This window comes from Saccostrea echinata, unplaced genomic scaffold, assembly GCF_033153115.1.
Source record: "Saccostrea echinata isolate AGI-Se365-2 ecotype Australia unplaced genomic scaffold, CSIRO_AGI_Sech_v1 ptg000009l, whole genome shotgun sequence".
NCBI classification, from domain to species: domain Eukaryota; kingdom Metazoa; phylum Mollusca; class Bivalvia; order Ostreida; family Ostreidae; genus Saccostrea; species Saccostrea echinata.
Window position 1 is genome coordinate 6,913,955 of NW_026889758.1, and position 27,935 is coordinate 6,941,889.

Genomic DNA, 27,935 nt, shown 5'->3' on the forward strand with positions numbered 1-27,935 from the left:
CTTGATGCCCCACAACTTTGGAATAATTTCATATTAATATGATTTAATGTGGCCAAACTACTCTTGAAAAAATTCTTTATTAATTTTCAATACGTACATGTACATGTATCCATGAAAAACTTTGGATCCTTATTGTGGCCCTATCCAATCCCATGGGTTACAATTTGAACTTTAAATCTGCATGACCTGAGGATGCTCTATCTTTACTAATGTGGCTTATCATGGTCCTACTGTTCCTCATCAGAATTTCCTCCTATTTATTCCTTTGTAAAACTTTCAATCCTACCCTACCATAGTTGCCACGATTTGATCAGATTTAAAATGGCACCTCCCGAGAATGTTTGCTTATTCGTGGTCCTATTGTTCTTGAGAAGAAACTTACAAAATTTGTTCCATATTTTTTATTCTTTTGTAAAATTTTGATCCCTTATTGTGACCTCGTCCTACCCCAACAGATACAATTTGAAAAAAAGGATCTCCACTACCTGAGATGCTTGTATATTAATTTGACCAATCATGGTCCTGCTGTTGTTGAGAAGATTTTTTTTTTAAATTCTATATACAAAATATTCTCATTTAAAACTTTGACCCCTATTGTGGTCTTCTCCTATCCTCACGGGGCCATGATATTAAAAAAACTTGAATTTATACTGTGTCATGAAGTTTTCACAAGAATTTAAGATTTTCTGGACCAGTGGTACATATACTTGAGAAAATATTTTTAAATGAACAATACCTAATTTTTCCTTTTCTTGATTATTTCTTCAAGAAAGGGGGGGAGGGGTCCCTTCATTGAACAAACTTGAATTCCCTTCACCTAAGAATATTCTTTGTTAATTTTGATTGATATAGTATGTTCTACTGGTTTTGGAGAAGATGAAAATGTAAAAAAAATTATGACGACGATAGACAACGGACAAGTTTTGATCAGAGGAGCTCATTTGAACCCTTGGTTCGAGTGAGCTAAAAATAGTTTAGAAAACGTCGAGATCAAATAAAAATCTTTTTTTTTTAAGAATCAAGTGCCAGAAACTTTTACATGTGTATTAAAGACAGTTCATATTATGGTCCAGTGATTTCGGTTGGACACAATAAGGGGTCAAAAGTTTTGCACAGGGATACATAGGGGAAAATCTTTTTTAGAACATCAGGATAGAACTTTGTCGAATGAAATGCGTGCATTCCTGTTACATGTATTTAGATTCAATTCAAATGTTCAAATTGTGGCCCTGGGATTACAGTTGACCTGAGTTTGGGTAATAGGATCTTATATATAGATTTTTTTCCGAAATGTTCGTCATCGAACAGCAAGGCTATGAAAAATAATAGTAAAATCAATATACTATAATATTTATAGTTTGTAGAATCAAGATGCTAAAGACAGATCATTTTAGTCAGGGTGAGTCAACAATAAAGGTTTAAATCATATACGTGATGACTTCAACTTTTCAATCGTCAACTTCCCTTACTTATGTAGCAATATATCCTTAACACCTGCATATCGGGTTTATGTCTCTCATTTGATTCGATACCCAAAAGCATGCTCTACGTATGAACAATTTCTAAAACGAGTCAAGCTATTGACAAACAAGTTCATGTAATAAGGATATCAACTGTCTCGTTTGAAGTCATCTTTTCACGAGTTTTACGGTCGATACAATGACCTTGTCAGCACATACAACCTATCATTGAGTCAAATGCTGACTGGCGTTTATCATGCTAATTGTTAGGCCATTATTTATATATTGAACTGTCTACGTTTTCCCCCCGATCATGAAGAGGAGCACACGGGGGTGTGACCGGTCGACAGGGGATGCTCACTCCTCCATGGCACCTGATCCCACCTCTAAATTTTGAGCTGCGTGTTTGCTCTGCTCCAAATTTGTATCGTTTCATTGGATTTTCGAGACTGAATACTGTTCGTTATCTTCATATTTCATACCAAATATTCAGAGCTTCAATTTCTTATACTTAGTCTAGTACTTGTATTTATAGTGAAAGAAGTTCTTCAACACCATTAGTAATTTACAAACTTTATGTCAAGAAACAAAGTCATGTGAGTAATTTGGCAATAAAATAGTTTTTCATATAGAAAAATGTGACCCAGGTTAGTGTTGTGATCCATGAGGTTTACTTTATCTTAATTAAACAGGATGTGGATTTCCTTCGTCCCTCTGTGCTTTACATGCGTAAATGAATCCCAGGCGTTTGACAATATCAAATACTTTGTGCATTGGAGTGTTCAAATAAATCTGATGATCATAAATTTGTTTATCTTTGATCTACAGATTGGGGACTGAATGAAATATTTAATATACATTAAGTAGTGTAAAGATTGATTTAGACTTGGGCTCAAATGATTTTCTCTCATTGAATGCTTCCAATCAAATTAATTTGTCCCTAAATCAAGAATATCCTTTATCAGAGCTAAATCAAAGAGTTGTTACAAAATATTTAGTAACATTTCGAACAAATCTTTGAAAATTCAGCCAGTTTTTCTTTGTCAGACAACTCCTAACCGCCGACTCCCCAACACCAAAATTCTGAAATACGTTTACAGTATTTAAAAATCTTATTAAGACAATATTTCAAACTAGCAAAGGAAGTTAAAAATTGTGAACATGATACTCACAGTCTCCTCCTAAATGTTGATGGACCATGATTTTTCCTTTAATACACCTTCATACACTGCAGAATTAATGAGTGAATACAATTAAATAATACACTGTATTAGTGTTTACCAAGTGTGAGCTTAGATAAATGGTGATGAAATAAGTGAAACTATTCAATACCTAGTAAAATTGCGGGGGAAAAATTAACCTGATTCTCCCACGTTTTTGAATCAGAAAGTAGTATCAAATTTGAGAGGGGGAGCATGGGAAAAAATTGAAAATTTTAAAATACATTAAATATGTTTGGACATAGTTACTGTATCAAATCAAAGTACTGAAAGTACTGGGAAGCGCTAAGCAATGTTTGAAATTCATCAGAATTATTTTGAATTTAAATTGCCTGTTGTATTGGAAGAAGTATTATGTTGACAGTGCAACCGCGCTGGGGCGAGCACAGTTCTTCGATACATATTCACTTAATTTAAAATAAAACTTATATCCGCCTTTTCAAACCAGACGGGGGAAACATTTGAAGGTTCGAGATTCTCCGTTTCTTTAAAAAAAAAACAATATATAAAAATTTAATAACAGATATTTAGTATTTCTCAAACCTAATAAAACAAGAAAGAAACGAAAAAAAAAGGAACATGTAAAAATATTTTTGTTCTCCATCGCCTTATAGGAGTCTATAAGAGGTAGGTTTGCGTATAAATCGCAATTCATTGGAGGTGGGGGGGGGGGGGGTGGTCGACGAGTCTTCCAACCAAATTTAGACTATAAATGTAGCTATACATTTGCTGGAAAATGTATATTTTTAAATAATTTTGAACACTTGAAAATGTCGCTGATATTCCTCTCATTATTGTGCAACACTGATAGTTAAAATGTTCTGGTGATAATTTTTAATAATTCATTCCGTGTTCACGAGTATTTCAAATTGAAGATAGCTGTTTGTGATTGTGAATTCATTTTAGAAAGTGCTCCCAATAAAATAAAAATGTTACTTTTTATTGCGTCGATAATATATTTCCTTATTGTTAACATATTTTATTAAAGTTATGAATTAAAGATCTAAAAAATATCGAATACTAGTATTCTCACTTAATTGTTTTTTAGTATATCTCATTTTTTTTTTTCATATTCATGAGCGATTTTTAAATTTACGAATCTATAGAAAGGATTTTACAAGAAATACATTAGTGGAGTGTGTAAGATATTTACACAATCGCTACGAGCGTCCGGTATTTATTAATGATAAATAAAACTTAGACTATATATTTCATTTTGTTTTGAATATGCTACAGCTGTGCATTATACATTTTTTACACTTCACATTCATCGCGCTGTGCAGCATATCGGCATCATCATGTGAAAAAAAATCTATTAAATGAGCACCCGTAGAGTTTACGTCATTTTGTCAGAGATAATTGGTAAATATACATTTTGATTATAAGGATATTATATTTGTCTTTTTCGTTTGATGATAACACATTCAGAGCTATCCTTTACATCTGATTTTCATATACATGTACATGATTTATTATGTATTTGCATCAAAAAATTAGTCTTTTCTGTTGATCTAAAATATATGTATCTGATTTGTAAATTTTACTTTTTTAAAATAAAATTTTTATACTTTTCTTCTTCGCAATAAAAATATGTCATTAAAACCCCAAAAGTAATTTTGGGACTCTTGTTGAAATACTTAAATTGCTTCAGTATTTTTTTTTTTACGGATATTTGATACTTTACACCAATCTTTACTTGTTTATGTATGAAATTAACTACCACGCAAAACATGTTGAGAGGAAAAAATATCCACAGCACTGGTGTGTTAAAAAGGAATACTAGTACTGAAAATAATCGACCCGTAATTTTTCTGCTAATTCAATGATAGATAATTCAACAGCCCAAGAAAGAAAAGACATGATATTAATCTCAAGTATGAATAAATCTTTATGAAGGTATGCAACATTGTTTTATTCTGTTTTACTTAGTCCTCATTAAGTCGCTTAGCAGACAAATCAGCAACACACGCACACCTTTACCTAAACTATTTCTTCCAAGGTTCCTAACACAAGTATGCTTAATATTTCATCAGCGCTATTCCTGTCCATTGCTAAGAAGGTTTAATATTAAGGTTTTAGCATTTTCCGCCAGATCTTGCGCACTGCACACACAATTTTAAAGCACAATATTTGTCATCAATATTTCCGAGAAATTAGTTTTCCTATGTAAGTGGATTCGTTGAAAACACAGCCTCCACGTTCCCTACGTGTACGTACAGCCGCAAACTGCCTTTCTTTGTGAATTATTTACATCATATTTTTTTACCCATATTACAAGTATAGAATACAACACAAGTAAAGACAGTTCATGAATGTATTCCAGTCTGTTACTAATTGACACTGAGATGCGAAAATCAACTTCATTGATAGCTCTCTGCATGGTGCAAGGGTGATAAGAGGAAGACTTGTTTTTAGTTACATTGTCTGAAATAAGGGTCTAGAAGAAGAAATATTAGTTACTATGGATATAAATTATATAGAACGTACATGTGTAGGTACATTGTAAATTAATTTTATGCGAAATTTTCTACTAAATAACTTAATTCCAGTTTGAGTTTTAAATACTTCTTGAAATCCCATCTGAGTTTTAAAAATTTGTACTTATTCAATCACTTCATTATATGTACATGACATATAATTAACCGTTTTTAAGGTATCTGCGCCATAGATGCAGCAATTGTTAGCAACGTGGTACACAAGTGGTATGTGCCGACACGATTTTAAATGAACTACAATGTATAGAGATAAGAACCGCCCCTATCTACTAACCGTTGATTTTCGTACAATGTACATGCATACTCTTTACCTTACTAATTGACTCCTATTATTAGAACTGTACGTAACGCAGTATTACACTAAAATAGCCGAAAGAGCATCGGGGATTTCCAGTTGCATATTTTTAGAAAACCCAGTGGAGTTATCTAACTTGCTAAGTGGCGCTGGATCGCGAACGGAAGTAGATTTAAGATGACAGAAAGCGCTTTGCGCTGCGCTTAGCGCTTAAAAATCGGAACCAACTGGCCTTTCAATGAACATTTTCATACTGAATTTAAAAATTAGGTTCAGAAAAAAAATGGGGAATTAAAGCCCCCTCCCCGCACTATGCATCTGTAAATACATCTATTTGTGTGGCAATTATCTTCAACGAGTGGTAATAAAGACAGATGCTCAAATAGCTAACTGATGCTTAATTCATAATTTGTAATAGATAATTTGAATAACTAGTAGTCACTACCCATAATCATAAGTGAAATTAGTTAACTCTGTACAGACTGACAAGGATCAAAGTTCAAACATAGTCAAAATAGTGATATAGAAATGGTTTAAAGAAAACTGTATGCAGGCTAATCCATCTAAATTTCAGGCAATTGCCTTGGATAACAAACCATTTTCAAAGAAACCAATTTTTAGAAATGACGATGCAGTAATTTTGTGCGAAGAGACTGTTAAACTATTGGGGGTTGATATTGATTTAATGATCATTTGATGTTTATATTAGTAATACTTACAAAAAAGCTGCCTAACAACTAAATGTTTTAAAACTTAACTAGACCAAACAAAATTACTATAATATTTTATGGTTATTATATTCTGTCAAATTTAGATTTTTGTCCTCTTGTTTAGCACTTTCAAAGAAAAACACGAGAAAAAAAATGAAAAGATTCAAGAACGTGCTTTACGTTTCATCTCTGAAGATTTGGAGATTTTCTACACAAAGCAAAATTACTTCTTTAGAAGTGAGAAGAATGCACAGTATGGCTTTTGAATGTGTAAAGTACAATTTTAGATATTCATATATTTTAGAAATCACAAAAGTTTGACCTATGACAAAGTGTCTTTTAGATATGCAGCACCTTACCCGAAAATTTTAAATGTCAAGCAAACTTTTTATAGTTTAAATCTAAACTTCCTGGAGCGACAAGGACTGTGGATGCTCAGCCTGCTCCACTAGGTAAGGTCTTGTAGTCTTTTTGTGTGTGTGTCTGTACATGTGTAGTATACATGTATACGAGGGGTGATCAAAAAGTTCGCAAACTATCTCTATATTTAAAAAACCACAATTCAGATCAGAATGAAATTTGGCACACATAAAATCAAACACATGTTCTATAAATAGCAGGTATTAAATAATGTTTTGCTCCGTGTTTGTGACGTCACAATGTGAAAATGACGTCAGTATGTAGGTCACTTGTGACAAAAAATGGTTGACTCAGTCCTACTCGAGCAACGAACGGCTGTAAAGTTTAACGTATATCTCGGAAATTCCTTTGCAGTGGAGTATGATAATTTGTACAAGGTTTATGAAGACAAAAGACTTACCAGAAGTTCAATCATTTATTGGATTGAATGTTTAAGTGAAGGCAGGGAGATGGTTAAAAATTATGTTTGTTCTGCTGACCAGCGAAAGCAAGCCGATAAAAAGATGTGTCTTTAGTTGAGCAATTTGTTTTGAAAGATCGCCAAGTTACAGTAAGAAAAATAGTTGAAAATAGTCTGAGTAATAATATAATTATTAAATCTGTAAAATATTGTTTACTTTAGACTTTAAACATATGAGATATGAAAAAAAGAAGGCGCCCATACTTTTTCCACATTGGATAAAGGACGCTCCCGAGACAGAGGACTCGGGTTGTGATGGTCACCATGCTAATTCCGGGAAGGGATTTCCTTATGCACCAATCCTATTGCCGAGATTTGGCCATTTCTGACAGATGGTCTGCTCTTGTTATAAAAATTACTTGCATGGTAAGAAATATAAGACTCGGAAAAATCTCTTAGCTTAGAACTGTGAACAGACCACTACGTAGCATGTCACGTGACCGCCTGGATCACGCATGGGCAGAACAATGGCAGATATGCATCAAAATCGGAGAGGACTACTTTAAAAAATAATGAACACTGAAACCTCATTTTATTTCTTTTAAGGACGTTATTCAATTAGTTCGCGAACTTTTTGATCACCCCTCGTATTTAACTTTGTCTGATATGTCTTCTTATTGTGACTCAATTGTGCTCTACTATTGTGATGTAAATGTATGTAGTGCTGTACATTTTATTGTTTCACTGTTATGCATGTTTTATGTTGATGTATATGTTCATTTATGTCAGTCAAAAGCTCATTAGTGCTTGTGTTGTCTTTTAACTACCAAACTGACTTTAAATAAAGCTTAACTTAACATAGAAACAAGTATTAGCTTTCCTAAAAAGCTTGTCTGACTTGAGCAAATTTATTTTTACCCGAAGAATCAAGAAAAGTTAAATCCAATGTAACCAACATGACTCTGAGTCATGAAATGAATTAGCACTAAGAAACAAGAAAAGTTCAATTCAGAAACTTGGACATGCGTTTATTCTATCAGAGACGTGATTCTGTATACATTATATTATTTTTAAATTCTTCTTTTTCATGGACGTAGGAACCGGGGGGGGGGGGGGACCGTGAGCTCAATAATTTCGAGGATTTATACATAAGTACTTTATGCTTGTGTCCCCTGAATTATGTAAATATTAACTTTAGATAATTTTTTTTATGCCCGATAAGGAATTTTTCCTTGATTGTGTCCACCCGAAACTGAAATTTTCTGAAATTTATTCCAACGGGCCTGTTAATGAATAGGAAGATATAACCAGTGCTTTTGAAAGAAAAAGTTACAACACATAAAAATCTAAACATCAATTGGTGAACAATTTTGATAATTAAGAAATGTCTTATTAAAAATAATAAACATGTTTAAAATGAGCTAATATCTTTGCAATTAATTTAAGCAAAAGAATATTCAACATTTATCCTTCACTTTGATATTTTTTTTTAAACTATGAATAAATCAAACGTCTGCTAGTTATGAATATGTGTAGATTTATAAAAATTCTAAAGGTAGAGGGACATAGTGCATGCATTGCAAATAAACATCCAATCAGTAGTTTATCTGATAGTGTTGACCTGACCAGCTTCATTCCTTCTGTTTTTGCTGGACATGAATGATGCAATTTTCGAGAATGGCCAAATGTTATGTAACCTGTAATGTATAATGTGATAATAATGGCATCGGCTCCAATACTCTGGCTTGTTTGGGTGTTTAGCATGTTTCCTTTACTCCACATGCTCGCCAATTAATAGTTTAGATAATATGAAGTTTATCACAAGAATTCTATTGAACGACTTGACCAACAAGCCTTGGTTAAATCTAATACTGTCTGACGTCATGACGTCAGACAATCAGTTTATCGTGCGAAGGTTTATTGATAGGCATTTTAGTTTTATATATTATATATATTATCTACTGGAGGGAAAAAGAAAGGCAAGATAAACTTTTGATGTGAATTAGGTATAGTTTTGGCATGTATTTTCAAATTTTTTATGCCCCCGTAATCGAAGATTCGGCGGTATATAGTTTTTGCTCTGTCCGTCCGTCTGTCTGTCTGTTTATCCGCAAAAACAAGTGAGGTTACCTTCATTCCTCTCTCATAAATACAGTGAGCGTATGACATGATGGTAGAGAGTAACCTTCTTTTGTCAGCTAGTGCATAAACCCATTTAAAATATGATACAAGTTTCTACTTAACAACACAAAACAGCATGTGTATGAAATAACCCATCATGTTAGTAACACAAACAAAATCAAATCAAAGAGCATGGTAAAACTAGTACCACTGCTGTTATTCGGGAAGGTTGCTTGTAACTTCGGGAGGTTGCAAAAGTGCCATCTAGAAAATTTCCAAAGAGGGGAAGTTGGGGCAAATACGACAGGAAAACAAATGAATTTGGGATGTGTATTTGGGCAAGGTCATCCGTGTGGGTTTAGAGAGCCCCCTACCCCCAATTATATTCTGAAGATTTTTTTCCAAAAATGTAGTTTTGGCATCTATAATTTTCAATTTCATCAAAATTGCACACACTGAAAAAGTATTATTTGCTGTTTTGCAACAACATGAATAATTCATCAACTTCCAAACATAAACTGTTTTTAACAGAAAAATATTTCCAAAAACTCTTTCTGAAAGAGAACTTTTAAATATCGGACTGGTAATGAATTTATTATTAAAACACTAACACAAGTCGCCTATTGTCCACATGCTCACCTGTGCATTTTTGCTCAATTTAATGCATGAATATATTTTATGTAGATTACTGGAATACTGTACAACAATATTATTATTGGAGTACTGTCAACAAAATATTTGAGAAGTGCTGTAAATCAGATGTGAATACTTAAAAATTCCAAGGAATGTTTGGAAAATTTGAAATCACAAAATTTTACCAAAATCAACAACATAAAAACTTACGACTTTTCAACATTATATACAACCATTCCCCACGATAAATTAAAGTCCAGGCTTTTTGATATCATTGACAGCTGCTTTTTCAACAAAAATGGAACTCGTAAATTTACTTTCCTTGTCATTGGTCATTTGCAAAATTATTTTGTTTAAAAAACATTCTGGTTGTACACACAAGTACTCTGAAGTTGATTTTAAAATGATGCTCGAGTTTCTGATTGACAATATCTATGTGTTGTTTGGAGACCTGGTCTTCCAACAATCTATTGGAATTCCCATGGGTACCAATTGCGCCCCGATATTAGCAGACCTATTTTTGTATTCATATGAAGCAGAATTTGTTCAAAATCTTATACGTGAAAAGAAAAAAAAAAACACTTGTTGTGGCCTTCAACTCGACATTTAGATATATCGACGACGTACTGTTAATTAACAATGGTTATTTACATTCTTATGCCGATACGATATATCCCAGTGAGGTTGAAATAAAAGATACCACAAAGTCTGACACATCTGTTTCATATTTGAATACTTTACTAGAAAAGACGTTAATGGTAATCTAACAACCAAGCTTTATGATAAATGTGATGACCTCAACTTTACAATCGTCAACTTCCTGTATTTATGCAGCAATATACCTTCATCATCTGCATATCTCTCAGTTGATTCGATACGCAACAGGCACGGATCCAGGAATTTTTTCCGGGGGGTCCAGTCAAAAAAGAAAGTAAAAATCAATTCCCAAAAACTGTTTCGTGGTGGTGATGGGGGTCCACGTTTTCTTTCGGGGGTGGGGGTGGGGTGTTCCAATGCCATTTTTAATTAACTTCAGTATATACTTTTAATAACCCCCGGATCCCCACCCCCACTCTAGATCCGCGCATGCGCAAGAGCATGTTCTACGTATGAACAATTTCTAAAACGAGGTAAGTTGACAAACAAGTTGATGAAACAAGAATATCAGCAGTCTCGTTTAAAGGCGTCATTTCGTTAAGTTCTATGGTCGATACAATGATCTTGTCAGCAAATACAATTTATCATTAAATCAAATGCTGACTGACGTTTTTCATACTTATTGTTAAGCCATTATTTACACACTGAATTGTTGAAGGATTTTTCCGTTATTTACCGATCAAGACAAGGAGCACACGGCGGGTGTGACCGGTCGGCAGGGGATGCTCACCATGGCACCTGATTCCACCTCTGATGTTTTAGAGGTCCGTGTTTGCTCTGCTCCAAAATGTGTATTGTTTAATGGACTTTTGAGCTTGTATACTTTTCGTTATCTCCATACATTGCATTATAAAATGACTTTTGCGAGTTCTTCATTACCGAGGTAGAGTGGAGAGTACATTTAGATGTAATCACTTATGTGTGGGTCCTGTCCTTTAGAAACTAGCTATTTCGAGACATCATATACGACGTACTTTCAAGTGCGACATATACGTGACGTTTAGTGAATTACCACACATCTTTTTATTCATGAATTTTAAATGACTTCAATTATTTTAATTTGTTCATTAATTAAGACACTACGTGCAAATGAAATATGAAGACAACGAACAGTAATCAAGCTGGAAGAAACCATTGAAACAAATTGGTGCAGCGCAAATACGGACCTCTAAAACATCAGAAGTGGGATCAGGTGCCATGGAGAAGTAAGCATCCACTGTCGACCAGTCACACCCGCCTAGTAATCCTTGTTATGATCGGGCAAACGAAAAAATCCATACACAATTCAGTGTGAAAATAATGGCCTTTCAATTTGTATGAAAAATGCCATTATTTTAAAATCGAACTAAAACTGTAGGAGGAATAGCGTTTTGAAAGAATTTCACAGAAATTTCTATTTTTAGTAGCTATGGCAACATCGTTGACCGAAATCAAAAACCGATACATAGAATTATGTATCTTAGTGTAGTCTACTTGTGCACTAAGTTATGCTGAAATCGGACCAAAACTTTAGGAGGAGTAGCATTTTGAAAAATTGTTTACAGACAAACAGATGGACTGACAGACAGACGGACGGACTAAGAGACAACGGACACCTAACTATCGCATAAGCTCCAGTAGAGCTAATAACGAAGTCCAAATTTGGAGGCAGATTTCTGAAGTCAATACATCCGAACCGACATATATAAAATGTCCAGCCTTGTTTTTTGTCATTTGTGCTCAGAAAGTTTCCCCTGCAATTTTTTCTGTCAAAGAACTATACCTGTTTTTCTCTACCTATATTATGCATGTACAAGTGTATATGTAAAAACTTAAACATTGCTGATATAGAACTTTGTTTCTTTTATTAATCTCCCTATCGTAAAGTAGTAAATATCTTTCAGTTTTTAATTGTACCTTTATTTTTTATCGAATTGCACGCGACTTTCAGTCTTTTAACTGCACGGAATTCTGATCCATGTTTGATTTTTAACTGAAATGAAGTATCCAATTATATCCATATATTTTGATAAACTGTTTTCTGTGTCTGTTAAACCGCTGACTTCTGTGTGCCTTTTCTACATTCTCATCATTCTTTCTTGGCAGACAAAGGCGCTGAGCTTTTTCTTCATATTCAATATGGTAGTCCTCATTCAGGACTTGGTTTTAAATCCACACGGAATGGTTTATCAACGGGGAGTGATCCACATCTGGCAACAGTAATCTCCACAAGGGGGCGGTCATTACTATCTGTACGAACGTTCTCCATCTTCCGAAATATGTCCTGAAACGATAAAAAAAAAAAGTGAGGAAAATATTACTGAATACATGTCTGTTCATATGGGGGTTCAATGAGCTTCAAAAATAATATTGTTATTAATTTACCTGATCCACATTGTTAGTGATTTAAAAGCACTAAAGTTTGTTTTGATAAGTTATGTAAGATATTATTTAGCGATTTCTCTTTATCATACTTTGTACTTTGATTTTAGACGCATTCATGAAAACGATACTTGATAAATTGACATCCAGACTAAATATACTGTAGTGATGCCTATTTACCATTCCTGCCAAAACCTTTCCAAAAACCACGTGCTTCCCATCCAACCATGGAGCCGGGACGGCAAAAATGGCGAATTGTGAGGAGTTTGTGTCTTTACCGTGATGTGCCATATTGACCCACCCAGCCCCGTAATGTGCAAGATGGAAATTCTCATCCGGAAATCTTGCACTTTCAAATATACTTCTCCCTGAAAATTAATAAATTGAGGATCAATTTTAAAAAGATCTTTTAAATTAATCTATTCATATATTCCTTTTATATCATTTCTGCTGTTTGTATACCTCCATATCCGTTTCCCTGAGTTATATCCCCTCCTTGTACGATGAAGTCCTTGATGATACGATGAAAACGAACTCCCTCGTACGTTAATCTTTTTCCGTCTCGAACCTAAGATTAATACTAAGGTTATACTGTTTTTTCATTGATCTCAAATTACATATAACATTAAAATTTAAGGAATATCGTCGTCAACTTTTGACAAACAAAGCAAATATTTCATAAAGGTCCAGGGGAAAAATTTTTTAAATGACATTATTTACCAGTCTGATTCAAAGTCACTGAAATTTTATGACTTTCGAAAATAAAATATTTCCTTGTTAGATTTTTAATGAATGAACAATGGCATTTTATGAGAGTAAAAAGGTCACATACATGTACTTAATTATGGAGTGCAGAACTGTAGCCTTCCAATAGAAACCTTATGTAGCTTGTTTTAAAATACATCCCTTTTAAATACACTTTAAATGTGTATCCAAAGTTTATTTACCATCTATTTGCAACTAGCCCCGCATGCTCTTCATTAAATAATCGTAATTTTTACACTCAAAAAATATGTTACAATGTACATGTTAGTTTCGTTGGAAGAATTTATAAAATTTTTGTACAATTTCAGTCATTTTGTTTATTTCAGCGTACACATACTGGTATATACATGTATGCGTGGGTTATCGATAATTATCGTAACTATATGTCCATACTAACCACGGTGCCCTCGGCGAGGGTTTTAAAGTTGAGGACAGTCTTAGGAACCACATCTCCAAACAAACCAATCACCATACGCCCTATCTCTTCATCGCCCATTCGAATGTCAAAGTAAACCTATACAAGTCAGCAGATTCAGTAATTAAAAGACGAGTATTTTACTAACCAGTTTAAACGATTACTACCTTAGTGTTGATGTCGATCACAAGGATCCGATTACCAAACTAACTAAATAGCACCATTGTTATTTTATTTTTTAGATTTACACTGAACATGCTGAAGCTGACTTACTTTGTCCGTCACCATGGGTCCTAGTTCTTCTCTGGCTGTATCATTGCTACATACAACGACCAAAAACACCATCAGAACAAACACAGATTTTCCATCACACGCCATGTCTGGTCTTCTACGGTTCCTTAGTTATGCAGACACGTGGCACATCACACTTAATCTAAAACCACCGCTGTACCTGCAACATAAGCCTGCATGTGTAGTGGCAATCGGCGGGGGAGAACACAACCACTACACATACTGCACTAACTGAAGAGGGTTAACTTCCCGACATAAATTCTTTACATATATATATATATATATGCTTTGATTTGTTCTACAAGATTCAAATATTTATATTCTTTGTAATCAAGCCATGAAAAGTCACATGACACCGGCACTCACTCCCTGCTGTTACGGTAATCCTAAGTCCAGCTGTTAAATCTTCTGTACTAACTACTTACCGATTGTAATAATCTGATAATCTCTGCACTAATATGAAGCCTCTGCCACTCTGTTAGAACTACCTAATTAATCAGACAGGACCCTCCACCAGTATGGAACGCTAAATTAACATATATTCAAATATTTGAACCTATCTTCAAATAATTGTACCTATCTTCAAATAATTGAACCTATCTCTAAATGAATTGAAGATAGGTCTAAATGAATTAAAGATAGATGTAAATAATTATACCTATCTCTAAATAATTACACCTATCTTCAATTCAATTAAAGACAGGTTCAATAGAATTATACCTATCTTCAATTCAATTAAATATAGGTTCAATTGAATTATACCTATCTTCAATTCATTTGAAGATAGGTACAATTGATTTGAAGATAGGTACAATTGATTTATAGATAGGTACAATTGATTTAAAGATAGGTTCAATTGAAACATATCCGCAAAGGATTTGAAGATAGGTACAAATCAATTATACCTAGGTTCAATTCTTTTTCTGTTATTGAAAATAATGAAAGCTCCCTCTAACAGCGTCTTGAACAAGGAGGGAACTGTGCAAAGCATTTTATAGGGAGTAGTTGTTATTGTCAGTGTCTTTATAATTAAAGATAGGTTCAACTCAATATTGCACCTATTTTTAAATCCATTATACCTATCTTTAATTCATGGCATTTGTACCTATCTTCAAATCAATTGTACCTATCTTCAAATCAATTGCACCTATCTTCAAATCAATTAAAGATAGGTAAAATTGAATTAAACCTATCTTTAATTCATTTGAAGATAGGTACAATTGATTTGAAGATAGGTACAATTAATTAAAGATAGGTTCAAATATTTGAATATATGTTAATTTGGCGTTCCATACACCAGGGTTATTCAAAACAAGAGGCCCATAGGCCACATCGCTCACCTGAGTACTTTGACGAGGAAAAAGAGGAAATCAGTTTAGTATAACAAAGTTTAAATATAAAAGTGGTTCGGTTAGGGTTTTTTTTTTTTGGGGGGGGGGGGGGGGGGAGGGCATGATTTGAACGAACTTGAATCTACACTACCTGGGAATGTTTCTGAATTAATATTACTAATCATGACTTTTCTGTTCTCTTGAGAAGAAAAATTTTATCTTTATTTTCCTTCGTAAATAAATTTAATCCCCTCTTTTGGTCCCTCTCTATACTCCTGTGGGGCCATGATTTGAAAAAAAAACTTAAATCTACATTACCCGAGGATGCTTCTATCTTATTATGTTAAACCATGGCTTTCCTGTTCTTGAGAAGATTTTTAAAGGTTTCACCTATATAAAACTTTGATCACCCATTGTGGCCCCTCCCTACACCTGGGGTTCATGATTTGAACAAACCGGCACTACCTGATGATGCTTCCAAATAAATATGATCAATTATGGTTTTGCTGTTCTTGAGAAGATTATTAATTTTTTTCCCTAGGTTTTCTTATGTAAAACTTTGATCGCCCATTGTGGCTCCATCCTACTCCCGGGGGTGTCATGATTTGAACGAACTTGAATCTACACTACCTGAGGATGCTTCCATATAAATATGACTAATCATGATCTTGCTGTTCTTGAGATTTTTAAAGATTTCTCCTTTGTATTCCTATGTAAAACTATGATCGCCTATTGTGGCACCACCCTACCCTCAGAGTCATGATTTGAACAAATTTGAATCTACCTGAGGATGCTTCCACTTAAGTTCTTTTTTTTTAACACAGTGGTTTTTGAGGAGAAGATTCTTAAAAGATGCCATTAATTTTTCACTAATTCCTAATTATCTCCCTTTGGAAGAAGGCGTGGCCCTTCATTCGAACAAACTTGAATTCCCTTTACCCAAGGATACTTTGTGGAAAGTTTATAGTTGAAAATGGCCTAGTTGTTCTCGAAAAGAAGTCGAAAATGTGAAAAGAGAACAATCTTCCGCTCTGATAAAAGACATTTCTGAATTCTTAACGTCCATGAAAAGTTAATTTTTTTCTTCAAAAATAGTATTGTCAAAATAATCTTTTACACATTTATTTTATTGAATAAATTATTGATAAATGATTTTTTTTTTCACTCATATTCTTAAAGAATGCGAAAAAGGAAAAAAAGGCTTCACACGATTCGAACTCTCTCCAGAGCTCACGATTAAGCGAAAAACTGAACGCATTAACCACTACGTTATGAAGTCTACTTGTCTTTTTTTGTGAATTAAAAAACGAGTTTGTTGAAGCGTAATTTTTTTCCAGAAATGTTCGATTTTCATTTAGCAGTTTAGAATAGGTTCAGACTCCATTTTTTTAAAACATGGAATAGATTTTACTTTTCCGTCATTTAAACTTAATAAGATAAGACTTTGAAGTTTGAAAATTGAGATACTAGTATTCTCTCAGAGCGGGGGATTGTCCTCGCCTTGTACACACTCGCTTTCTTTACAGACAGACGAACGGACTGACACCCCCGCTAATAAAATAAGGACGTTGAAGGACGGCACGGACACAGACACTTGTTTCATATACAGGGCATCGTTCACGTGGTAAAAATAAGTAGGGATGCCCTGTATATGAAACAAGTGCCTGTGTGGAGGAAGCAAGAAATATGTCCAAAGGGAGCTGTGCATTTGTGTATAAATTGCACAAACGGTTTCTGAGTGGTAGAGTCCTGCATTAGAAGATAGTCAGCATGAGAGGAAATGGATTATCAGTAAGAGGCTGGTCAAGAGCTGGAGCGCTTCACTATTGCGGGGCTTGTGGAAGCAGAGTAACGCGGTAAAAAAAAATTGAAAAACACTGACGAACGCATGTTACACTAAAATGAACAGCTGTTGGCAAATTGTGTCAAGTGGTAGAGTGGGAAAAGCGTCAAAGACTGTGTATGAAATGTAGAGGGGAGTATTTTTGAGAAACTGTCAGAAAGTAAATTTTCTGACGTTTACGTTCGGCGTGGTGATATTTCATTTTAAACTTTGAGTTTCATTTAATCAAATATTGTTGCAAGCGCTGATATACTCATACGTTAACATTACCATTAACATGAACATGATCAATAAGTTCCGTTCACATCGACATATTGTCACCAACGATATACATGTATAATAATGCAGGGCAACAATATATGCCATCACCCACGTGGTTATTTGTGATCAAATACGTCTTATCAAAAATGTTTTGTTTAAATGTACATTTTTAATTTTTTTGAAGGTTTTACAAACATTTTTTTGAATTAATTTGTACATATATTACATATTGAATGAATAAATTATTCACAAAGTAACAAAAGACAGATATCGCTAATTATACTCATTATGTTGTAACAGGGATATATATATATATATATATATATATATATATATATATATATATATAATATTATATTCGTGCATGGTTCTAATCATCCACTATTCCTGTGTGTCAAATCAGTCATTCATTTTACTTCATACATGTAGACACACAATTTACCACTATTTTAAAAGAAATGAACACGCAGGGAATGTAATGTAAATTTTCTGCTATATAATAAAGTCATCTTTCTATTCCATCTTGCATTTAACTGAACAATTTGAAGAATTTGTTATATTCAACTGTTGAAGGATTTGAGATCCGAGTACGAAAACAGTTAACATTCACTCCAAAACTGTTTCTCCTTTTGTAGCTTGGTCAACAAATTCTGTGGAATCTTTCAAAAACATACAAGGGGAAAAATAATGAAAAAAATTATCTCTTGAGAGAGCTTTCTCACATATTTCAGGATTCTACTTTCATAATAACCAGGTAAGTCACACGAGATTTTCCTTGTCATTTGTACTGAGTTCAACAAGAGCTATTTTTTCTGGACTGTCTCTGTCCGTTCTCTCACTGCTTGGTTGACTAGAATGACCACTGTCCAGTAAACTTGAGTGTCCACTACTGCCACTGCGAGTTCGCAACCTCAGATCCACAGGAATAACAGATGTATGCTTACTCTCTTGTACTATTTCAGTTTTTATTTTATTCTTCTTGCTTTGGTCAAATGACACTTTAGAATCTAGCACAGCCACTCCCGAAGTTTTTTCCAGAGATTTCAATTTAAATCCCTTTTTAAGGCTAAAAATCAATAAAAATGTGAAATTGATTTACATTGGTGGCTGAGCTGAATGTAAAAAGGCAACTCAATATAGGAATTCAACAGAAGCAATGAATGAAACTTGGCCGACAAGCCCTACAATTTTTTTTTAATCAAGGATAAAATATTTTGATGTTGCTTCCATGTAAAATTACACATACATGTACATGTACCTATCTATAAATTGCTTCAGTGTAACATCACACATACATGTACCAATCTATAAGTTGGTTCTATGTACAATTACACATACTTATCTATAAGTTGGTTCAATAATTTCATGTAATGGTCGTATTCACTCTCTCCAAATATCTAAAAACATTAAAATTATGTACTTGTTACAAACTGAAATAATCTAATGAGACTCAGAAAAAGAAAAGTCTTAATCATTATCAAACATTAAATAAAAAGTAGAAAACTAAAATCCTAACAGTTTATCTACCTTATCATATATATAATCAAATGTATTTAATACATGTATTCATATAAATAGATGAAATATATACTTTAATAAGGCAACATTATTTTGAAATAGGAAAACAAATTTTGTAGTTTTAGTTTCAGCATTAGCATTACATGTAAGAATTGATATTGCATGAAACTTTGTTACATTATACCTCTGGGCTATGACGAGCATGCTCATAAGCATCACTGAACTCATTAATAACCTCCAATGGGCAGGTACTAAGGCAGGATTTTTTGAGTCCCGTCAGATACCACCTGACCCGGGTATTTGGGTGACGCCCCTTGTATGTGTTATCTTCTATCTTTAAAGTTTCGTCTACAGACATAAAAATAGGACAACAGAATCAGTAAAGCTTTTAAATCAATTTCCTCTTTTAGGATGAATTGAAGCATAAAAAATAGTTTGTGTTCATAAAAACAAACAAAGTTGCTAGTCAATTTGTAATATGAACAAGTTATGCATGATTATCAGAATGGTCAAAGTATTCATGGATTATGGAAATTATTTCAAAAATCATAAATACATGTGATTCATTCTAGCATTTAATTATTTTATCTTTTACCTTTCATTATAGGATACTTACCAAACTTTGAGAATGCATCCATGGCCTTCATTCTATATAAATAATGGTTAGAATCTGAAATATTAACATAAATATCATATACTTTAAACAGACAGAATTAAAATATCTATAATAATTAATAAAGTTTAGAAAATCTTTGAAATAAAGAAATGATTTTTACATATCACTTTACCTGCAGATGATAAAATTTTGTTGTTTAGTAATGTTGGTTCATATTTTATCTTCGATACTCTGTTTAATTTCTCCATGATCTGTTTCTTGAACATCTAAAAATTAAACATTCAGAAATACAAAATTATAACTTGACATTCAGAATACATGTACATAAATTAAGAAAAATACATCAAAATAGCATCTTCCCTTTTCTGTATTTGAAAATTGTGTCACTTGAAATAAATGAGGAATTGCAGTTTTCTTTGAAACACATTTTTTTTTATTTTGAAGACTATCAAAAATAATATTATCAACATTGCCAGACATTTGTTTGAGCTTAAAAATAAAATTAAAAATTAAAGCTTTCTTAAAATATACACCAATTAAAAACAAATTTTACATCTTTCTTCCAGTTTATCAGATTTATATATATTTATATCATGATTAAAATGTTAAAATCATATTGGTGACCAAAAGACAAAGAACAGACTTGAGATTCCTGGGAAAAAAAAGCTGTATCCTAAAGTTTTATCAAATGATTATTTCTTTCCATAATATAAATCACCAATATCTTAACTGTGTATTCCCCATACATATTTGAATTTCTCCCACCTCATCCCAAAAAAATGTAGGGCGTGAAACCTGAAGATTTCTTGAATATCAAATAGATAGTAAGGTTCACATTTTTTCCAACCTCTTAAAATGCATAATCAGGGCATGTTTGTCAACTGTTTTTAAGAAAAATGTAGTTGTAAATGTATATTTAGCAAAATAATGTCATATTAAAAGGAGATGAGACAGCAAATGACATGTAAACATATCAAAAATAATATCTTTTGCTTGGACACTGTATAGTTATTTACCAAAACCAGAAACAGGATGTAATGCTGAATTCCAAATTAAAATGCAACAATATGGAATTTTTGTAAAGGAAAATTACCTTGGGTGCTCCTGAACCAATCGATTTCTGGGCACCTCTTGTGGCAAACCGTGATATCTGCCTTTTGGCCACAATAAATGCCATAATGAAAACCTAAAGATTATATACATTGATATTTATTTTATACATACCGGTAATTTTACTCACAAGAGGCCCATGGGCCACAGCGCTCACATGAGTTACTATTGGCCTGCTGTTCTTCTACTGAAGATTTTCATCCTTATCTATTTCCATGTAAGACTTTGATCACATATTGTGGCCCCACTTCATCCCCAGGGTTCTACATAAATATGACTAATCACAACTTTGCTGTTCTTGAGAAGAAAAGTTTTTAAAGATTTTTATATATCTATATATATATATTCCTATGTGGTCCATGTAACACTTAACAATTAGTCCTAAGCTCTCACATAAGTTTCATCTTTTCTGGCCAAGTGGTTCTTGAGAAGAATATTTTTAAATGACCCAACCCAATTTTCACTATTTCTTAAGTATCTCCCCCTGGAAGAAAGCGTGGCACTTCATTTGTACAAACTTGAATCTCCTTCACCCAAGGATACTATGTGTCAAGTTTGGTTGAAATAGGTCCAGTGGTTCTAGAAAAGAAGATGAAAATGTGAAAAGTTAATGATGACCCTTATACATGTACATTGATATTTACTGAGAAGAAAACGATAAATACAAATGTTTATTTTATTGAAAAAATATATAAAATCTTTCTGAGTCATGATAGGTAATTTTTACACATTCATATATCATCACACTGGTGAGATAACAAATATTTGTAATGTATCTTAATATTTTCAATGTGGTAGGAGAGAAATAAATAACAGAGATTCGCAACTCTGCTATTATTTGCTAAAATATGTGAAAGTCCCTGCATTATTTCTTAATTTTACTTTTAATTGGTTTTATATTTTGATTTAAAGTTACATTAATTTTATCTTTATTTAATATAGGTGTATGATTTGAAAATTTTAAAAATATCCATTGATTAATAATACACATGTAGCATACAAGGCAAATTAAAGAGGTCACTGAATGAAAGTTGGTGAAATCTCAAAGATATGGCTGACCACCGGTCACCTACTACTTTTACAGATTTCTCCCTTTGTTATTGTATTAAATAAAGAAAATCATACCCAATAATTTGTTGATATAAATGAAAAGGTTTTACTTTGTTACCCTTGAAAATTTTAAAGATCTTTGTGATTTAAACAGTGTGAGATTTGAAAACTGTAAACAATAGGGAGTTAGATTAGGGACCACGAGATTTCAAAGAGTTTCATATCTTGGTTATTTATGCCTCTGGTTGATAGCAAGGAAAATGATCATATATATTCTATAGCCTAATGTATCTTAAAGACCTGAGGAAAACATTTACCTCATAGATACATATACATATAAATATATCTTAATTACTATTCTTTAATCTGCCAACCATATTCTTGTATCCAGTTATACTCAAAATAAGCCAAAAAGGTCTTCAAATTTATCAGGTTTAAGATTCTGTCTATATATTAACTGATACACTTCTCATTCAATTCTCATAACAAAAGCCCCTGAGCCACAATGCTTACCCAAGATTAGCCTGGTCCCCTGGCTCATCCTTGCCAAGGCAGGAGAGCCAAGTGGATTACAATCGATGCTGTCACCTGATTGGTCTGAACAATTCACGCTAAATCGTTGGATTTATGAGCTGTTGCCGTTAACCACATAAATAAATATTGACGTCACAATGATACATTGCATCGACGGCGTAGAAAAATAGACGTCACAATAAACTTCTAAACTGGAAGCGCAGCTAAATACGACATCACAATGGGCTCAGATTCAGGGCAGATTTGCCCTGAATTTATTGTAGTCCACCTGGTCCTAGTGACGCGGAGTATATGAAGCAAAATATGGACAGGAAACCGTCTAACCCAAGACTAAATTAGCCAAGCTTATTTTTTTAAAAAAAAATATGAAAGATTTTCTATTTTCCTGTAAAAATTTTGATCCTATCATTGTTGCCCCACCCTACCCTTATATTACATTCATTTATCATGGCTCTGCTATTCTTGAAAAAAGATATTTAAAGATTGGGGGGGGGGTATAATAATTCCAAGTGTAAAATGTGGTCCCACCCTACTCCTGGGGGTGATGATTTGGACAAATTTGATTTTGCACTTCCTGATGACCCATGCATTTTATACTATTAATCATGGCTCTAGTTGTTCTTGAGAATATTTTTCCTTTATTTTTCCAGTGTACAGCTTTGATCTCCAATTGTGCCCCCCCCCCCTTCCCTGGGGCTTTTATTGGAAGTATTCTGAATATGCATTACATGTACCTGAGAATGGTTGCATATTTAAAATGAGTAATAATGGAAAAGTGTTCTTCAAAACAAAAAATCTTACGATTTTTTTCTTACATGTTCCCATGTAAAAATTTGGTTTCCTATTGTTGCCCCATCCTACCCCACAGGGTGTCATGATTTTGAACAAAGGGGGAGTTTCGATAAGGCCGCTCAGCGGCCCACTTTTTTTCATAAAAATAAATTTCAATTTATTTTTTCAAAACTAGTTTAGAATTCAAGATAAATATGTTAACTTTTGTTATTTATATTTCAAAAGTTAATATAAGATGAATTCACACCGTAGCTGACACATACTTAGATGTACCCTCAGATCCATTAACATTAGGCTTATGGGAAAATATAAGAGGGTGGCATTTATAAATCGATGTTTAGAATATGAAGTGCACGAGGGACACTCACCTAAATTTGTTCAGTAATTAGTTATACTCTGCACACTAATTTCTTGAAATATGATGAGTGTCGCGTGTGCACTTCATATCTAAAAATTGAAAATTGCATAAAATTTGCATATCTAAAATTAGAAGCTCCTGGTTTCTTGATCTGACTCTGTGTTAAAATACTAAGCCAAAAGTAGCATATTTTTTTTAAATCAAAGAAGATTCTCGATTATAGAAAACATTTTCGTATCCTATCTTCATTTCGATACTCTTTTTGTCGCCAACTTATAACGTTAACGTCACATTTTTAGCTTACCCCTTCGAAGTTGGGGGAGCTTTCGTAATACCGTCGGCATCGGTGTTCCAGGTTCCATTTTTCGTATGGGAAAATGTTAAATACTGATTTTAAAGTTTATGTATAAACTGTCGATTAATTATGATGTTAAAACTTTCTATGTATGTTTACGTTTTATAAGTTAAATCCATCCTCTTTTAAAGAAAACTAACATTTAACACACCAGAAAAATATCGCACCTTAAAAAAACATTCGCATAAGATAAACACCATTTTCCGTAAAAAATATTTGTTGAAATTGGTTAATATATGTCATTATTCATATTTATCCTATTTCATTTACGATTTTGATGGTTAAAAAAATCCACTTTCCCTCTATGAAAATGTCTACTCCAAAAATATATGAAAGGGAGTATACTTAAATTTTCAATTACCACGTGACCAGAAAATGCGTAACATAAATTATTTTCATATTTTTAGGAAGATAAGGAGTTTTTCTACAAAATATCAAAATTTCATAAATTTTCGTGAGGGGCCGAAAAACGGCCTTATCGAAACTCCCCCTTTGAATCTGCACTACCTGTGTGAGGATGCTCTCATATTAATAAGACTAACCATGGTCTTCATATTCTTTTGAAAAGATTCTTAAAGATTCTTCCTATAAATTACCATGTACATCTTTGATCCCCTATTGTGGTCATGCCTTATCCCTGGGGCGAGGATTTGAACAGACTTTAATCTACACTATGTCAGGAAGCTTTCATATGTGCTTCATCTTTTCTTTCAAAATTTCTTACTATTTTCCCTTGAAAGAATATACTTGATTCCCCTTCAACCAAGGATGCTCTGTGGCAAGTTTGGTTGAAAATGGCCATTTGGTTCTGGAGAAGAAGTCCAAATGTGAAAAGTTTACAGACAACACATGACAGACTTAGATATATGTGCTGGACACTTCTAGAACAGAAAAGCTCACTTGAGCTTTCAGTTCAGGTGAGCTTAAAACTGATGAAATGCTTACAAGATATGTATGTGTCTTAATGAATGTATCTGATTGGGTTACTGTCATTTTGCCCCAAAACCAAAACGCCCCATGCATGAGGGCCCCAAACATTTTTACCAGCGTCCAAGTACAAATATGAGCGTCCCAAATTTAAATCACGAGCGCCCCAAACTTATTTCATGAGCAGCCCAAATTAGCATTTTGAGAGCCCCAAATAATATCATCCGATCTAACACAAGTGCTCGTTATGTGATAATTTTACATATAAGTACTTCATCAGTTATATTTTATTTTTTGAATATTTCATTTGAATCTATGTTGAAATTGACTTATGTTTATTTGCATACAACTGTAAAAAATATTCTTCTGTTTGACTTTCTTTCTTCAAAGAACGCTTGTGTAATATTATTTTAAATTATCAACTTTTAATTATTTGTGTAATTAAAAACGATAGTTTCAAAGTCTGAGCACCACCATTATCCCACATAAAGGAGCCCGCTCAATTATAATCTCATAATTATTTTTTACCACATCATGATGAAAAAAAAAATTGTTGATTGACTGTTCATTTCTTTTTGATCGTTTGAGAGATGGAGAATTGTCTTCATTGCAAGAAAATGATAAGTCCATTTTTATAAATATTTCAACAACGTTCAATATGTGTTGCTTTATCATATTATAGATGCATGGTTTTCCATCAAGGTGATTTAAGCAAGAGTTATTTCCCATGGCCGCCATATTGAGGCCAACACCCCAAGATCCCTTCATTATTCAACCAAGTTCAATTTGTTATACTGGGCACTGAGGTGAAGGTAACACTGTTTTTCTTATGAATATAAGTTTGTTAAAGCTTCTTTTAATTCATAATTTCAATATCGTAAATATTTTTTACCATATATTTTTGGCATGCATTTTTAAAATTGGTTGCTCAAAGAGGAAAATTCACTACTTTGACCTACAAGATGGCGTCCAAGGGGAATAACTCCGAGGAAAAATATGTCATTGGAAAACCATCTATTGTTAAAAACTTGTTCCAGTACGAACCTACATGTTTCTGAGATTCATGAAGTACTGTCTAACACGTTTTCACATTTTGTATCTCAGTTCCAATTAAGTATATACACGTACATGTAATTAACTTATTAACTAAGAATTTGCGTACGTTTTATAACTTCATAATGCTAGTTCACATATCTTGGGGCGTTCGTTATATGTAAAATTTGATGCACTCATGATATATATAATTTGGGGTGCTTGTGAATTTTTCATATATCAATATTTTTTTAACATCAAATTGTAAAAAAAGCCAATAATTTATTTCTTTATTAGTTAATAAGCCTTGGGGCACTCGAAATATGCTAATTTGGGGCGCTCGTGAAATAAGTGGGGTGCTCATATTTGTACTTCGGAGCCGGTAAAAATGTTTGGGGTGCTCATGCATGGGGCGTTCTGGTTTTGGGGTGCAGTGACTAGCACCCATCTGATTGATGGATTAATGTTAAAAGTGTACTCTGTTACTACATTGCTATTTTTTTTAATATATATACAAACATAAAAATAGACTTCAAAACACATTATCCCTTTAATATTTTTGGGAATCATTGTTCATACACAGAATACTTTAATCGTTATATTACCAATAGTCCTGCTGCGATAAACAAAACTATTCCTACAATAGTCAGCTCCCTTGTGACAGACATTCTGTGATACTTGAACGCCCTCCTCACATATTCAGATCTGCAAGTAAACTAAATATATCATAAATGAAAGAAATTTTTAAATATGTAATAAACTAATTTGATATTCAAATCGATTTTGACCCGTTATGAATCCTTTATGACTTATTGAAGTTTTATACAGTTATCAGGTTATGGAATTCTTTCCTACGCATAATTGTACATTAAATACATGTAACCGGTTACCCAAGCCATAGATAACCATTGAAATTTTTAAAAAGGATAAAGCACAGTGTAATTCAACTCACATTTAAATGAGAATGACTGTTGCAATTAGAACTAATTTAGATTAGTTTATAATAAACTTTATCTTCCGCAGCCCCTGGCTCCTGACTTGTTTACGTTTTTTTATGGTATCCCGATCCCGGTTGGAATAGTTTTTAAAATCGAAGAGAATCCCATCAGAAGTGATGTAATAAGTCTTTAATAAATTTCACAGTTACTTTTAAGACTTTATGTATATCACTGTTTACATATAATTGTAACATGTATCTTTCACTGTAAAGATTAATATTTTTCTTTGTTAAATTATAAATATTTCTAAGGTACATGTATGTGTTTCTTAGCTTAGAATAAGATTTATGGTGAAAAAGAAAATGAATTTCATCCTCAATCACATCAGTATTGCAAGCATTACAACATCTTTCATTTCTTGATGTGGAAATATATCTACCAATTTCTATTGCAAGTTAATGTGCACCTAACCTAATTCTACTAAGAGAGGATCTCTCAGATCTTTTTCTGAGTAAATAAATATGGACTTCTTTTTCTTGAGTATTATTTTTTTTAATAGAATTCAAGTTTTTCCGAATCAAAGATTTTTGATGTTTGCTCTTGAGTGCACTGGCCAATAATTCTTTGTTTTATGCTGCGTAAAAGGTGTTGAATGGAACCTTTATTTCACTGGCGGATTTAGAGGGGGTGGGGGGGGGGTAACTTTTAGTGACCAAGAGTATAAATCTATTATTATTATAATTGTTTAGATATTCCTTTCTTATCTGGTACAAACTGCAGGTAGGTTGGAGAAAACACCTGGGATCAGAGAAATATCCCTAAGTTAAATTAATCTTGTAACTAGAATAGAGTTGCAAAAACCCGTGCCACCTTTGCAAACCACTACAGAACATCTGGAAATCTTAAATTATCAGAACCAAAACCAAAATAGGGATAACAAATATTAGAGTCCTCTTCTATGGATCTGAGTCTTGAAAGTTGACAAACAACATCACTCAAAAACTAGATATCTTCCAAACAGGATCCC

General features: G+C 33.1%; 2 protein-coding genes across 3 annotated transcripts; both read right to left on the minus strand.

The window, feature by feature from the left end:
- Positions 1 to 12,172: 12,172 nt before the first annotated feature.
- On the minus strand, positions 12,173 to 14,431 carry LOC133183230 (peptidyl-prolyl cis-trans isomerase B-like). The gene is made up of 5 exons (XM_061318179.1): positions 14,226 to 14,431; positions 13,935 to 14,051; positions 13,235 to 13,340; positions 12,953 to 13,140; positions 12,173 to 12,674 (listed from the first exon to the last, which is right to left on the minus strand). Exons 1-5 carry the CDS (start codon positions 14,328 to 14,330, stop codon positions 12,540 to 12,542), a joined length of 651 nt encoding a protein of 216 aa, XP_061174163.1. The 5' UTR covers positions 14,331 to 14,431; the 3' UTR covers positions 12,173 to 12,539.
- Positions 14,432 to 18,072: 3,641 nt separating this feature from the next.
- On the minus strand, positions 18,073 to 26,993 carry LOC133183231 (protein C1orf43 homolog). Of its 2 annotated transcripts, XM_061318180.1 has the most exons (8): positions 26,923 to 26,993; positions 26,576 to 26,675; positions 20,906 to 20,998; positions 19,985 to 20,078; positions 19,813 to 19,866; positions 19,381 to 19,544; positions 19,017 to 19,075; positions 18,073 to 18,744 (listed from the first exon to the last, which is right to left on the minus strand). In XM_061318180.1, the coding sequence occupies exons 2-8, from the start codon at positions 26,636 to 26,638 to the stop codon at positions 18,438 to 18,440; spliced, it is 834 nt and encodes a 277-aa protein (XP_061174164.1). In that variant the 5' UTR covers positions 26,639 to 26,675; positions 26,923 to 26,993; the 3' UTR covers positions 18,073 to 18,437. The 2 variants fall into 2 exon arrangements, with proteins under 2 accessions (XP_061174164.1, XP_061174165.1); XM_061318181.1 differs by lacking the exon at positions 26,923 to 26,993 and having other exon boundaries at positions 26,576 to 26,686.
- Positions 26,994 to 27,935: the final 942 nt, after the last annotated feature.

What these genes read in the sequence shown, in the direction of transcription:
- LOC133183231 (XM_061318180.1), bottom strand. Translation starts at nt 26,638, where the DNA reads ATGTCTGTCACAAGGGAGCTGACTATTGTAGGAATAGTTTTGTTTATC. An exon ending in TTATCGCAGCAGGACTATTG is followed by an intron (nt 20,999 to 26,575) that starts GTAATATAACGA and finishes TATAATCTTTAG; the next exon opens with GTTTTCATTATGGCATTTAT. An exon ending in TTGAACCAACTTATAGATAA is followed by an intron (nt 18,745 to 19,016) that starts GTATGTGTAATT and finishes ATTGATTTTTAG; the next exon opens with CCTTAAAAAGGGATTTAAAT.
- LOC133183230 (XM_061318179.1), bottom strand. Translation starts at nt 14,330, where the DNA reads ATGGCGTGTGATGGAAAATCTGTGTTTGTTCTGATGGTGTTTTTGGTC. An exon ending in GACCCATGGTGACGGACAAA is followed by an intron (nt 14,052 to 14,225) that starts GTAAGTCAGCTT and finishes TGACTTGTATAG; the next exon opens with GTTTACTTTGACATTCGAAT. An exon ending in GAAAGGTTTTGGCAGGAATG is followed by an intron (nt 12,675 to 12,952) that starts GTAAATAGGCAT and finishes TTATCGTTTCAG; the next exon opens with GACATATTTCGGAAGATGGA.